The 14,411-nt window shown below is 40.3% G+C and overlaps 1 protein-coding gene across 7 annotated transcripts in view; it reads left to right on the top strand.

The window, feature by feature from the left end:
- CKAP5 (cytoskeleton associated protein 5) overlaps nt 1-14,411 on the top strand; it is a 52,680-nt gene that overhangs the window by 2,890 nt on the left and 35,379 nt on the right. For 6 of the 7 annotated variants that reach the window (XM_064714197.1, XM_064714202.1, XM_064714201.1 and 3 more), the window contains exons 2-8: nt 7,688-7,779; nt 8,309-8,502; nt 9,593-9,799; nt 12,236-12,407; nt 13,325-13,457; nt 13,741-13,844; nt 14,226-14,339. In XM_064714197.1, coding sequence (XP_064570267.1) covers nt 7,723-7,779; nt 8,309-8,502; nt 9,593-9,799; nt 12,236-12,407; nt 13,325-13,457; nt 13,741-13,844; nt 14,226-14,339 — 981 coding nt within the window. In that variant the 5' untranslated portion in view covers nt 7,688-7,722. Of the gene's footprint in view, nt 1-909; nt 1,014-7,687; nt 7,780-8,308; nt 8,503-9,592; nt 9,800-12,235; nt 12,408-13,324; nt 13,458-13,740; nt 13,845-14,225; nt 14,340-14,411 lie in introns of those variants that run through there. The other variant, XM_064714198.1, reaches the window with a different exon arrangement.

Genomic DNA, 14,411 nt, shown 5'->3' with positions numbered 1-14,411 from the left:
TGGAGTTGTCTCTGACAGCTCGGTTGCTGCCAATGTCAGATGTTGAAAAGCAGAAGCTGCTGTGCGTGTTTGTGCCGTTCTGCTGCAGGGGTAGAGTGAGGTGGTAGGAAAAGTTACTTGGGCAATGCAGTGGGAAGCATGGCTGGTGCTAGCGGTGCCTGGAAAAGGCATCTTTCTTCAGCTAGCTAAAAAGATGGCTGGAGAAATACAGCCTTGCATCACATGGCTTGATGCTCTTCTGAGGAGGAAGCAAGTGACACCCAGTTCCCACCATACCAGCTTCTTCAGTTGCTATTGTCACTGTAGAAAAGGCATCTCAAAATGTCAGACGATGGGTTAGAGAGATTGCTGATGAATCAGCTCAACCAGAATGCTGTCATTACACATCTTGCAGCAGCATGAAATGCGGGGATGGTGTGGTGCCAGGCTCTTCGTTCGTACCTCCTTTGAAGGCACGGTTTCTCCTTCCCCACGGCTGGCCTTGTTCCTGCTGTCGGGTTTCAGAACCGCTCCCTCCTTGAATTAGGGATTGCTGGATGATTGGGATAATGTCTGCTGCATGCTGGGCTATGACCGCAGCTCCCTCTGTTAGAGCAGTAATTGTTCTGACGGGCATGGGCGTTCGGGGTATGACTCATGAGGCCAGCAGGCCTGGCGGGCCAAGCTGCTCACTGGTCGCCGGCCCGGCGGCCGCTTCTTTGCCGCGAGGCGGCACCGCGGCCGCCGGCAGGGCCGAGCAGCGCCTGCTGCCTCTCGCCCGGCCCCGCGGGGGCGGCTCGGCGGCGGCGGCGGGAAGGGAGCGCCATGTGCCCGGGGCTGCTGCGGGGTCAGCGCGGCGGGGCCGCCGCTACCCTGCCCTGCCCTGCCCGCCTTTGTCTGGCCCCGGCGCGGGCCGGCTCCCGCCCAGGTGCGGCCGCGGCGCCCCGAGCCCCGCCCGCGGCGGGGAGGGGCTCTTCCCGGCCCGCCCGCGGTTCCCGCCCGCTGCTGCCGGGAGCCGGCCCGGAGCTGTCAGGGTGAGTGTCCGGCCAGGCCCGGCCGAGCCGCGGGCGGTGCGCGGCGGCGCTGCCAGGGCCCGGCCCGGCCCGGCCGTGGGGCGGGGGCGGCGGGCACAGACAATGCCGGGCGGGCGGCCTGCTCGCCGTGCCCGGCCGCGGCCTGCGGCCACACGCCCGCGGAGTGGGAAACGCCGCCGGGCTGCGGGGACGCCTCGGGGGCTGCGGGCAGACGTGGAGGGGGTGTTCTTCTGGAAGGTGCTGGGGATGGCGGGGGCGCCGCTAGTTGCAGAAGGAAGCCGTGCTGGAGGGAGCTTCCCTTGGAGAAGGAGGGAGCTAGTGATGTCTCCGCGGGAGCTTTCCTTCATCAGCAGTTCCGGCCGTCCTTTTAAAGAAAATCACATGAGCCTTTTCATGCCTGAGCTCCGTAAAACCTCTTGAGGGGTGGGGGCCTTTGCAGCTTGCAAGCACAGTCCCACTGACATCTTTCGCTCACAACTGTCCACCCTTAGAATTATGTCAGTACATGCCTGTGCACTTGCCCGTGTGTTGCCCTTTTCCCTTTTGCCCTTCTCTCCTCCCTAAGACTGGCTTCACTCCAGGTTTACCCATGCAGTTACAAATTGCTTTTGGTCTTAGCTGTAACAAACACAAGGTCGGTTTATTTTGCATTGTCTCTGTTTTATATGAATGGAAAAAAATGGCCCTGGTTACTTTCAGAGGCCATGTATTAAAATGTGTTTTTCCAGAAAAATTAAGTATTTGTATATCTTACCAGTAGCTTGTCATTTGTGCTATTAAAATTTCACTGGGGTGAGTTAGGGCATGCAGATTAAAGCAGACAAGAGAGAATTTAATGCTGTTTGCTCTTTAATGCAATTTAGCGTACATTTCTCCTTTTTCTTTTTGTTATTCTGAGGTCTTTCTAATTTCTCATTGAGAGTCTTTGTATCTTGCAACTTATAATTCATCTGCCAACTGAAAATGCCAGCCTTTAAAATTCTATTAAATTTTTATTGCTTACTGTATTATGATTTCTTGGGTCTTCACCATTTTTTCCGAGCCACTTTATGTTGTGTCTAAGGGGAAGGTTTGACTGGCAAATAAAAAAAAAACCCGTGTTGGACTAAACTTCTAAGAATGTGAAACTTTGTCCTTTCAGAGCCAAAGAGCAAATGGACCCAAAACTGCCATTAAACAAAAAGACCAAACAATTCCTTCTGCTGAGAAAACTGTGGCTGCACTACCAGAGATCTGTCTGCCAAGAAGTATAGTTTTATCTGAAATGTGGCATCCAATTATATGCACTCCAAATTTATGTCCTATTGTATAGGAACATTTCAAACAGGTTTTTCCTTTAAAAATACCTGTCTTGATTTCTCTGAACTTACTCTTGAGTAATGCTTTTGAGAACCTCTCAAAATATGAAAATATTTGATGATGTTCTTGTGCAACTGTAATATTCAATATGTGAAAGTGAGTAGGGAGAGGTAGACAATCAGTATCAATAAACATCTGGTTTTGTTTAGCATAAAATGGCTTCCTAGTTTGCCATTGTACATCTTGTGTAGAAAATGGGCTGGAAGCTGACACTTCACAATAAAATACAGTGATGGACGATGAATGTATGCTTCAAAAGAAATCACATGTTAGAATGTTAATGATGGAAAGACTTTTCCTTAGCTGTACCCCATACTATAAGCTATGATGTTAATGCGATTCAGCTCTGCAAATTGTATCAGGAAGAGCATTTATTTAGAAGTTGAGTAAGAGCTGTTCAGAGTAGTTCATGGTGAATCCAAACTTTGGATGTTTTCATACTTTCTCACCATCTTTTAATGTGTTGATCCATTTGTTTTCCAAACGTATGTATATTTGTTTGGGAATGCTCACTTCTATTTTTCAAATTCTTGCATTTGTGCTGCCTTGTAAATGCTTTCTGCTCTTGCTGCATTTTGCATGGTCTCCCTTCAAAAGATCCTCTTCTTTCCTTGATGGTCTTCATTTTCTCGCTGTTCTGTAATGTAAAGCTGCCCTGCCAAGAACTGTCAGGAAAGATTTGTTATTCATCTCCACTCCTGATTTCTCGGGTGACTTGCGTTTGGAAATGTTGCATTGACCACTTTCATGACAAGTGTCTCTCACAAAACTTACTTTGGCAGTTCAGTTGCTTAAGAGGGTTTGTTTTCTGGATTTTACCAAAATGAATGTTGTTTCCGAAATACTTAATTCTGTTTGTTCTAAGTTGTGGCAGTAAAAAAAAAAAAAATCTATGTAGGTCAACCACTTCATTGCTGCAAATTCACTAGTAATAAGGGAATTTAGCTGTGTTATCCTATAATGAGGCCACTTGCTATTTGGTTGTTGAGAAGTAATGACTTGAGGTTTGCATGTCCTTGCAAAGAAGCTTTTAAGAAAAACCTTTTTGTCAAGTGCAGGATACTCTGTGATCACACAGAACCCAGTGACTTAATTGAAAAGAGAAACAATAATCTTTTATTCTGTTAAATGCAAGATGCAGACAGTACAAAATCTTGGCATTAGGACAGACATGAGCAGTGATGAAGCTAGAAAGACTGGATGTTTAAGAAGGAGCTTTCCCTCTGTGACTGTGGAATACTTTCTGAGAAATTGTCTGTTCTAAAGGGATTTGTAAATTACTGGGGGAAGTATAATTTTATCGCTATTTTTGGATGGCCGATTGAATGCAGAAAGTAACTTAACCCATTTTGTAATTGAAGTATCGATTGTAAAAATAGTGGGGGAACTCTGTTGACCAGACTGAAAAAAAAAATAGGTGAAACTGTTTCATGGTCATTCAACTCCCTTCCTTATGCCTCTTATAGTGTGTGATTGCCCCCAAGTTAAGTGCATTGTGATGTGGGAAGGGGAATGCTAGATGCTGTAGTGTATCACTACTGTACAAGCAAGAGGTTGTATTTGTGGCAGTGAGCTGTTGTATATGTGTGTTTTGGTTTAGAGCAAATCTGGCAGAGAACCCCTAACGGGGCTCTTGTAGTCAAACAGATTCAATTGGCCCCTCCCCCGAACCGGTCCGGGAGAACTGCTGCTTTGGAGAAAAGTGAAAAAAAAATTTATTAAACAATAAAACCTAAACAATAAAACTCCTTGCTGCTCTAAAAGAGATGACAAACTGAGATCACTCTGTCCTTGGGTTGCAGCTGAGCTCACCCAGCCTCTGATCAGTCCCTCAGTGCTGGAAATGTCGCAGGCCAGGCCCGGCCCGGCCCGTGGGCCACAGGTGCCGCTGCTGGTGCTCCCCTGGGTGTTCAGTCCAGAGCAGGTTTCAAGAGGTCTAAAGAAAAAGGGAAAAAAACTACAGTCCAGGGAACTTCTATGCTTCAGCTAGCTAAACTAACTAAAAACAAAAGGAAGCTCTGTTCTGCTGTCTGTCTACCTGCAGACAACACAGTCGGGAGCAGGAATGCGGAGGACTGAGTGCAGTGTTTGAAAACAAACTGTGTGCTTCTTCTCTCCCTCCCTTCACTCTCTGGAACATGTCTTAAAGGTGCAAAACTTACTATTCAGCTTAGAACGAGATGATTGGGGATAAAAGCATCATATAATCAACTCAGGACAATGGGTAAGGATAAAAATAAATGTAAATCAGTCTAGTAATGGACAAGCCTTTTTAATAGAGTTGGTATTGACTTTAGGGTTTGAACTCAATTGAGGTTCTGATTGAGGACTGCCCTACAGTTAGACGTCTTTCCTTGGCAGAACAGATCTCTGGAGAGAAATAATGTTTCTTTTTATTGTTGAGGTAGTAAGTTCATGCTTTTGTCAGTTTTCTAAAAAAACAGTGTAGATGTCTAGTACAGGTGCCAAAATTTTATCCTGGTGTTTCTGTTGCTGGCATGTTGTGTTCATGCTTTTTTTCCATTTTTCTTCAGAATAACTATTATCTTTGTATTGGTTCCTTATGTGTTCTTCAACAAAAAAGTATAAAGAGGCAATAGCTTAAATTAGTTCCAAGTTTCTGATTAAGAATCAGAGCTACCTAATTTTCTCTAAAGTTTGTTCTGCTTGTTGTTCACAAGGGTGTATGTGACTTTGGGAAGAGACCACTGCATCTATTTATGTTGTCTGCGTCCACACTGAGGAAGCAGTCCATTATTTCTATATTGGTGCATTCAAATGAAGATACTCCTAATGCCAGCTCCGTTTATACTGGCAAAGCTGTCTTTGCTGATGGCACTTGGCTGCAGAGCTAACTTAAGGAATGGGGGATTTTACTGCTGGAAACTGTTTGCTCTAGGGCATGCCCGCATCCAGTGCTAGGTGGGCTGTTTGGAAAGCTTTTCATGTGAATTCAGTCTTGTTTCTTGCTTTGGAGAGAAGTCGTTGCCTTTATAGAGTTAGATATGTTTTACCCTCCACTTCTCTATTTGCCGTGAGCATCTTATTTTGGGTGTGGGGTGGTGCTTTTTGTGTTGTTTTGGTGTGCATAATTGATTTCTGATTTTTGGTAGGTTTTTTTGTTTGGTTTTTTTAATAAGCAAAATGCATTGAGTTTGAATCAGGAATTTGTTGATTTCTGTTTCATTTTGAACTCTCTCAGTAGGCTGAAGGAGGGATAAGAGAACATAAGCAGGAGTTTAAGCAGATGCATTGCAAAAGGCTGTTGGGGTTTGGATGCAGTAACTCACTTGCACCTTTGACCTTGTGTGACTCTTTGGGATTGGTATGGCCTTTGAGTTCTATTCTCATTGTAAATTTTAATTAGGAGTACCTTTTTTTGTCAATTCCTGATATGGAGGAATGCTGTGACTGGAGTTTGTTTGTTTGTTTTGTTTTGTTTTTGAGTAAGTTGAGCATTAAAAAAGATAGTGAAAGAGAATTAACAGTTCAGTGGAATGGGTTTTAGGTAGGCTCACATCTGAGTACTTCACTTCTTACATAATAAGCAGATCCTTTCATTCTCAGTGGTTTACAGTTCTTTGGCCCTCCCCAAAAAGAAGCACACTTGTTACCACTGTGCTGATGTCAAGAAAAAGTATCCATATTGTTGTTTGTTTTGATGAGAAAGGGAATGAGAAGGAAACACCCTAATAACGCCTGGATGCACTTGTTTATGTATGTAGTCAGCTTGTGTTCTGACATTGACTCTTGTTTTACTGCCATTGGGCAAATTAATAGTTTATGCAATTACAGTGAGAACAGTATTAACATCCATAGGAACTTGTAAATATTTAAGGCAAGCTTAGTGTAATTTGCTGTGGGGCTGTGTGTATTGGTGACAGGTAGGGGTTTTGGAATTTTTTGTGTTTCTTATGGTTTTTGTTTTTTAATTATTGGGAGGTTGGATTGTTACTTAAGTATCTTCTAACTTATCCAGGAAGGAATAAAAAAGACTGTTTTTACTGTATGCTGTTGCTAGCCTAATTTTGCTGTCAGGTTAGCTGTATGTGTTAGTGTTATGTCGCTGACAGAAGGCTTTGAAGTACTTACTTATTTAATTTATATGACTGAAAATATGCCCCTAATTCAAGGGATTAATTTTCTACAGACAACCTCTGAGTGAATTAGGTGAAATATTTTGTAGGCCAAAGGCTGAATTTCTGTTAGAAGCATTCTGCTAGTGTTGTGTACTTTATGCCTGTAGTGGTAAATTGTTGTGTATGGCGGGGTTATAGAGTTCTTGGCTTGGTCTGTGCATTCAGACTGGTGTGTTGAAATGTGTTACTCCCTCCCTGGTTTGATTTTGTGCTTATAAATAACACTGGGAGCCCTTTCTACTGCTGCTGCTATTTTCATTTTGCTGACCTCTCTGCATCAGACTGGTTGTCTCATTATTTTCTGAGCAGTCAGATTAGTTGTACAATAAGTCTGAGATGGGCATTGAGCCTAAGATCTCATCTGTCATACCCTAATAGTCAGTGTTCTTGTTTTAATCTAAAGGAAAGGAAGAAGGGGGAAACCACTACAACTTGAATGACTAAGGATTTAAACCCTCCACGTGGCAAGAAATTGATCTGTTGTTGACAGTTGCTGACGCTGCAAGTTAGAGCAAAAATGGGTTTTGTTCTTCTTGATAACTCTTCATTTCAGTTGTGCTGTTTACAAAGTTGTTAAAATGACTGTCCTTACACTTGCATGTGATTATTTTTTGACACTGATTCATGGCACCTGTTGCTAAAAGCACGTGTCAGTAAGAGCCAGTTTTTAGTGTTGATGGGAACTCATTTTGGTTTAGTGCCTTAGCTGTAGTGCATTCCTCCTCAAGCTTAGGTGAAGTTGTATTCCACGTGCCTTTTCAGCTTACTAAAAGTTTTACCTATTGAGACTTGTAGTGTGAGAAATACTACAAATTGCACTGCTTTCTAATCTTTAATGGCTTCTGGTAATTTTCTAGAGCTAAAAAAATAGTGGTCTGGTCTTCAAAGTGCGCATCTAAATATAATTACAATCTCGGATTGCGTATTAGCAATGAGATTTGCTACAGAACTGGAGAGTTGTATTGTTCTGGAATTTTTTTGTTGTTGTTTTGGAAATTTTTGTGTGTGTTGTGGTTTTGCTTTGGTATGGGGTGTTTTGGGGGGGGGGTTGGTTTTTTTTGTTTTTTGGTATTTTTTTGTTGGTTGGTTTGGTTTTGTGTTTTTGTATTTTTAGGTATAAGTATGTATTCACCCAGTATTTATTTTCTGTTTTCTAACTTGTCCTTATCTCCACAGAAATTATTGTAGTTATAGAGAGAACCTGATTTACAATGGGGGACGACAGTGAGTGGATGAAATTGCCCATTGATCAGAAATGTGAACATAAGGTGGGTGATCATGGATTTGGCTTGCTGCATATCTCTGCTCATGATGATTTTGTAGTGTTTCTGTATCTAAATACTCTGTAATTGGGTAATCTTGACAGCTGCATGGTGTGAGTATTAACAGATCTGAAACTGCATCAGCTCTATCCAACCTAGAGGCTGAATAACCTCTATTAAGCAGATTTTAGTAGCATTGTATGGCGTCAGCTTGTGTGCTGACAGACAAGTACACTCATTCACGTGGAGAAATTACTCATCTGTAGCTGAAACTGTGGGCTCCCACCTCCTCACTGGTGTTTGCTAGAACTTAGGAAGAGCAGGGGAGAAGACTGGCATCTCTCTATCCAGATCATTCTTGGCAGGAGAAAAAGAAATATTTTGTCCTGTTGCATGGCATTCATATAGACACTGAAGAGAAATCTGCAGGTGCCAGCTTGTGAGCATACTTTCAAATGTGATTGAAGAGCTTTGTGAGATTGGTGAGTTAAGGTTGTAATAGCACAACATTTAAATGTCCAATTTCTGGTTCCAGCTATGGAAAGCCAGATTAAACGGTTATGAAGAAGCCCTTAAGCTCTTCCAGAAGATAGATGATGAAAAGAGTCCTGAATGGTCCAAGTATCTTGGATTGATAAAGAAATTTGTGACCGACTCCAATGCAGTGGCTCAGCTGAAAGGACTGGAAGCGGCGCTTGCTTATGTTGAAAATGCTCATGTAGCTGGGAAGTAAGTAACCTTTTCTTGCTGCTCTTAGGCTGTTAGGGCAGTTTAATGTGCCTCTCTGAGAAAGGCTGCAGCTGCATGTTAATTATGCAGTGACCACTATCAATTCTGATCTGTACTGTTAATAGCAGAACTTGCTTTCCAATCTAGAGAACTTGCTGCATGGCAGGCTTTCCTTGTGGATGGCCTCCATGTGCATATTAACTTATCACAACTTGCTTGCAGCATTCTAAAAACTATTGAAGCACTAGTAAAAATTTCTGAAATGGTGAAAAAAGTGAATCTCTAATGTGGTGGTGTAAGTGCTATGAACTGGAATCTCTGTTCTTGTTTGATTGAAACAGTCTTATCTATACAGGAGGGAGCCTTTTTTGTGTAATTCACACATGAAATAAAATATAGTTATGTTTATGTGACATTGCATCCAGCATAACCAATATGAATCTTCATACCTGCCAATTTCTTCACTGGATGTGTTTTAGTACTTGCATGTTGTGTAGCCCATGAAGTAGGCCGTACTCCTGAGGGTGAAATAAAAGCATGTAACAGGCCAGTTAGTCCACTTTGGTCCACTGACTTTGTGACCTGATGAAATGAATAAAGGTCTTACTTAAATAAACACAAAGCTTTGTTTAAAAAAATCTAAAAACCTTGCACACTTCTTCATTTAAAAGTGGTGTCAGTGATTTAGTTTATGTGAAGCTTGGAAGTGTGTGTGAAATACTGTGCTGGGATTATGTACTGACACACTTAACATATTGCAACATATATAATTCCAGGACGTGGCATTTATTTGTGAACCTCAACTAGAGAGTGCTAATGCACTCTTATGAATGTCTACTATTCACTGGTGTAGTCTGATATTAGAATCATATTAACTGTGATCTGTGTTCTTTTATAAAACTAGATGATGAATCCATCCCTTAAAAAGGGTTATTTCCTTCAAGGTTATCTTAGGATGTAGTCCCTTTTATGTGAAGGCTTGTTGGGTCTTAATCTGGATTTGGTGCTGTGTGTGTTTTTCCTGTGGATAATGATGTAGAACACTTAATTCACATAAATGTTCCAAAAGTAATACTCTCTCATCTTTCAGGACAACAGGAGAAGTAGCATCAGGAGTTGTAAATAAAGTGTTCAATCAGCCAAAGGCCAGAGCAAAAGAGCTGGGTGAAGATATATGTCTAATGTATATAGAAATTGAGAAAGGAGAGGCAGTACAAGAAGAATTATTAAAGGGTCTGGACAACAAAAACCCAAAAATCATAGTAGCATGTATAGAGACACTGAGGAAAGCACTAAGGTAAGCTTTTAGTTCATGGTGTTTTTTGTGGTTTTCTTCTTTTTCCTCACTCCAGCAATATGCGGAGTCTAATTTTATTGCTGACTTTAGCAGGCCCTTGTTCTTGTTGAGTAGAATGCATCTTTCCTGAATTGGTATTTTTTGACAGCAGCAGTTGACAACATCATGGGATTTGTTAGATGTGAGGGTTGTCTATGTTGTACTAGACCTATCTGGATCTCTTTCATTCTTGGTAACTGTTTACCAAAGTTCCATTTTCCCAGCCTCTGAGAGAAGGGCAAGATTCCTGTGTCTTGTACCAGACTGTGAAGCTTCACTTCTGAATATCTGTAATAAACTCACTGAAAATTAAAACATAGTTTAGTTTTTTTGTTTTAGTTTATTTTAAATCACTGTTTTCCGCACTTATGTGAGCATAATTGGGTACACAGTGTGTATTTTTAGAAGAAAGGGGAAAAAAAACCAAGCTCATGGCACAGTAAGCTTCTATTGTCCATATAATAATTCCTTTATTGAAAAGGAGAGCTGCTAGTGCTTCCTAAAAATCAAATCCAATTTAGGATGATGTAGTAGGCTTCAGTATTAGATTGTTTTTTGGTTCCACATGAAATATTTTTGCTGCCATTGAGTGAAAAATACTGGGGTTTTATGAAATTCGTGTACTTGGTGTATATATAATTTACTGACCATTAGGGGTTTTTTTAAAGAAAACAGAAAATTTTGAAATTAATGGACAGAACACTTCTTTCTGAGTAAAGTAGCTCATGTGCAAACTGTATGATGTATGTGGAGAGTGCCTTATGTTATATGTCTTTTAGAGAACTTACTGAGGCATACATAGAGATGATCCTTGTTAAACTGATTTTTTCAGACCTCAGTAATATCAAAATAAAGCTTTGGGCTTAACACATTACCTATGCTTCTGCTAAGTGAAACTACTGTCCTATATTTAAGAATGTGTTTTAGGTATTTTAATTTGCTTATCTAGGTAAATGTCCTTTTAACAGTGCAGTGTAGTTAGAAACCTGCATAACCTTCCTCAGTATCTTTCAACTATTTCTGTAAAATGTGCCACATATGGTTTTTTTTCTTTCTTGCAGTATTTTATTATCTTTGTGATGTTAAGATCAAATACTCTTATGCAGCCCTGTAGGCTTAAACTTGATCTTCTGCTTCTGAGCTGTGTTACTACTTAAATTTTTCTTATCCTTTGGTAGACTTTCTGCATTGATAACAAAATTTTTCTGTGTTGTTCCTAGGTGGGTAGCTTGAATGCATTACTAGTTTAATTTCTGGTGTTTTCTGTCTTGTGCTAAGGTTTCTATTCTTTCTTGTTGTATAAATTAGATTATATGAATTGGATACAAATAGGTTTGCATAGGCATTTCTCCAAATATGCTCTCTTTTTAAGTCATGATAGAAAAATTGAATTATTGGGCAACTCATTGGTTCATATATTTAAATTGTGTTACTTTCAAGACCTGTTTTGAAGGTTTTTACACTGAGTGTTTTTTAAAATTGATGTGGAAATAAAATGATGTGCACTAGAATTTCTAGAAAGTGAGAGTTGTAGATTTTAGTCCTTGAGCAGCCTTTTTTTGCTAACTTTTTAATGTGGAACTTGAATTGGAGAGAACCATAAGAAAAAGTGTGATTGGTAGAAAGGTTAATTCAGAATTAAGAAGGAATCTTTCTGAATAAAAAAAAAATATTGCTTTTGAGGTGATTTATATATGATGCCTTAGTAACTACAGCAGTTAACTTTGCTATGAGTTTGAAAAGTAAGTTCTTGTGTTCTTCTCATTCATCAGTGATTGAAATAGGAAGTTTTGTGTATTAAGTGCAGCAGCACATAGAATCTTCTGTCAAGGAAGGGTGGTTGGCTGAGGAAACTTGTTTTGTGTGTTCCTTCAGTGGCACATATTTCATTCAGCACATGTGTTTGCTGTGAAGATGACCCAAGCTCACTATAATTATCTGGTCCAACAAGTGGGAAAGTGACTAATGCTTTTACTGCAGCTTGTTTCCAAGGATAGACAAAGGAGATTCTATTCTGATTAAAAAAAAAAAAAAAAAGTAGGTCATACAAATTTTGGTCTAAGGACAGCTTCTTTCTTGCTTTTCTTTTGTCTTTTTCCCCCCCTTGGCAAGGGAGCTGATTTAAACACTGGATTGGATTAAGTACTTTGAAGTAATTTGAGAGGCCAGATTTTGTAATTCCAAGCTGGGTGTGGAGGTTAATTTTGATAGGGCGTATATTCTTTAAATTTTATGGCAGCATCTCAAAATAACATCTAGCATAATGGTTTGAGTAAATGACAAAATCGCTAAACATGCACTGGAATACTTTCATAAACTGTTTTTTGAAAAATGAGATATTTGAGAATTGCTCCCTGTTCACGAACACTGATGCTATTCTGTGTGTTTCACTGTCAGTGAATTTGGTTCAAAGATAATCTCACTGAAGCCAATCATCAAAGTATTGCCAAAGCTTTTTGAATCTCGGGAAAAGGCTGTTCGAGACGAAGCCAAGCTCCTTGCTGTGGAAATTTACCGTTGGATAAGGGATGCTCTGAGACCTCCATTGCAGAACATCAATTCTGTTCAGGTAGGCAGGAAGTATTTCTGTATCCAGACATTTGATGCTCATCTTCCCTGATTTTGTGATGTTGGGCGTTCTTAAAGCCAAAATTGGAATGTATTTTTTAGCTCCATTCAACTTTACCCAAAATATTGGTCACTCCTAGTCATTTGTAAGGAAATCATAACAGAGTTTGGTTGCTCTGAACATACATGAAGTTGTGGGGTGCAGCTTCATATTGGAAGTGAGGATAGCACTTGAGCAGTAGAATGTAGCAGAATGGGTGCCCTTATAAAAGACCCTTGCACTGAACATCTTCAAGTCAATAATTGTTATTCTCAGTTTTCTTTTTTCTGAAGTTTTTTTCTCTGTTCATCCCTTCATACTTATTCGGATGATGCTCCAGGATGTGACTGTTTCCCTTCAGGAAGTGGCATTGAATTATGATAGAATATTTCATCATTTTAAAACTTTACAAATTATGCGTCCTTTCCTCCTACCCACTTGAGTTAATTATGTTCAGGTGAAAAGGAGTAGCTTGCTTTAAAAGGGCATGGTTTAAAAAAACCAAACTGTTTCATCAAATGTAGCTCAGCAAGTTTGTTTCATCTTAGTTTTACTGTATAATAATAGCATGGCTGGAAAGGAAAGCTTCCTTAATGCTCAGCCCTTTTCATTTCAAAGTCTGCAGAGGGGCCACACCATTCTGACTGTTCTACTATTTGTTCTTATGTAAATGCTTTGCAATAATGTCTCTTCTTTGACTAAGTTTATCCACAGACTTCTGAACAGTGAATGTGAAGTCACTCCATTAGTGGCAGAAAAAAGATAATAGTGAAATGAAGTGCTGTCCTGGCTTTGAAACGGGAAAACTGTAATGGCTTGCTTGTCTTGGGGTATGTCCATAATGTCTCTGATACGATGATTCCTTTCCCTTTTGGTAGCTAAAAGAGCTGGAAGAGGAATGGATCAAAGTGTCATCAGCTGCTCCTAAGCAGACCAGGTTCCTGCGTTCCCAACAGGAGCTGAAAGCAAAATTTGAGCAACAGCAGGGACTTGGAGGAGATGCAGATGGAGGTAAACTATTTAAGCTATTGGCAAGTATGTAGTATATATTTGGTGAAGGAATGCATTAAATTGTAAAGAAGCTTTTACTCAAGCTGGTGCAAAATGTGGAGTGCACTACATAAGAAGAAAATGTGTCTGAGGCAGAAACTTTATATGAAAGAGTATCTGTCTTTTGAAATACCAAATTCACCACTGCTGATAGCACTTTCTAAGCAATAAGCCTTAGATGGTGCTCTAAATATATAAATATTTTGTGTCACTCTGTTTATATATTTCTCTCTCCTGGTTGCAGGAGATGATGATGAGGAAGAGGCAGTACCACAAGTAGATGCATATGAGTTGCTTGAAGCTGTAGAAATTCTCTCCAAGCTTCCCAAAGACTTCTATGAGAAAATAGTAAGCATAAACTTAAATACTCCCTGTTAATTCTTTGTATAGCTGATGAGTCTTGACTTACAGGCAATTCTGCAATGTGTGCATTGGTGCCACGGGGATAACAACAAACTGGTGTTAATAACATGCAGGCTGTCATAAATAAGTTTCAAAGCTGGACTTAGCAACAAGAAAGCTGTAATTTTAAGGAGCTGAGGTATGTTCTGGGAAAGGACAGTATTTCATATTTCACTGCAGTTACTGATGCTGAACTGCAGGGAGACCTTGGTTTTCTCAGCATGGAATAAAGGTTTTTAATCTAAGGTTTTTAATCTAACCTGTAGCAAGTATGCTTCTCTAGAGCTGTTTCTATTTATAGATTAATGTAAATTATTTGCTTTACAGGAAGCAAAAAAATGGCAAGAAAGGAAAGAGGCACTAGAGGCTGTGGAACTGCTAGTGAAAAATCCCAAGCTGGAATCAGGAGACTATGCAGACTTGGTGAAAGCTCTCAAAAAGGTAGCAAATAAAACTCAGAGTGCACATATAATTTAATTTTCTATAATTTATTTGTACGATAGTTTAAAAGTT

The sequence above is a fragment of the Zonotrichia leucophrys genome, chromosome 5 (genome assembly GCF_028769735.1).
Source record: "Zonotrichia leucophrys gambelii isolate GWCS_2022_RI chromosome 5, RI_Zleu_2.0, whole genome shotgun sequence".
Taxonomy (NCBI): domain Eukaryota; kingdom Metazoa; phylum Chordata; class Aves; order Passeriformes; family Passerellidae; genus Zonotrichia; species Zonotrichia leucophrys.
The sequence above is the reverse complement of the archived record's forward strand: the minus strand, read 5'-3'. Positions and strand labels throughout refer to the sequence as shown.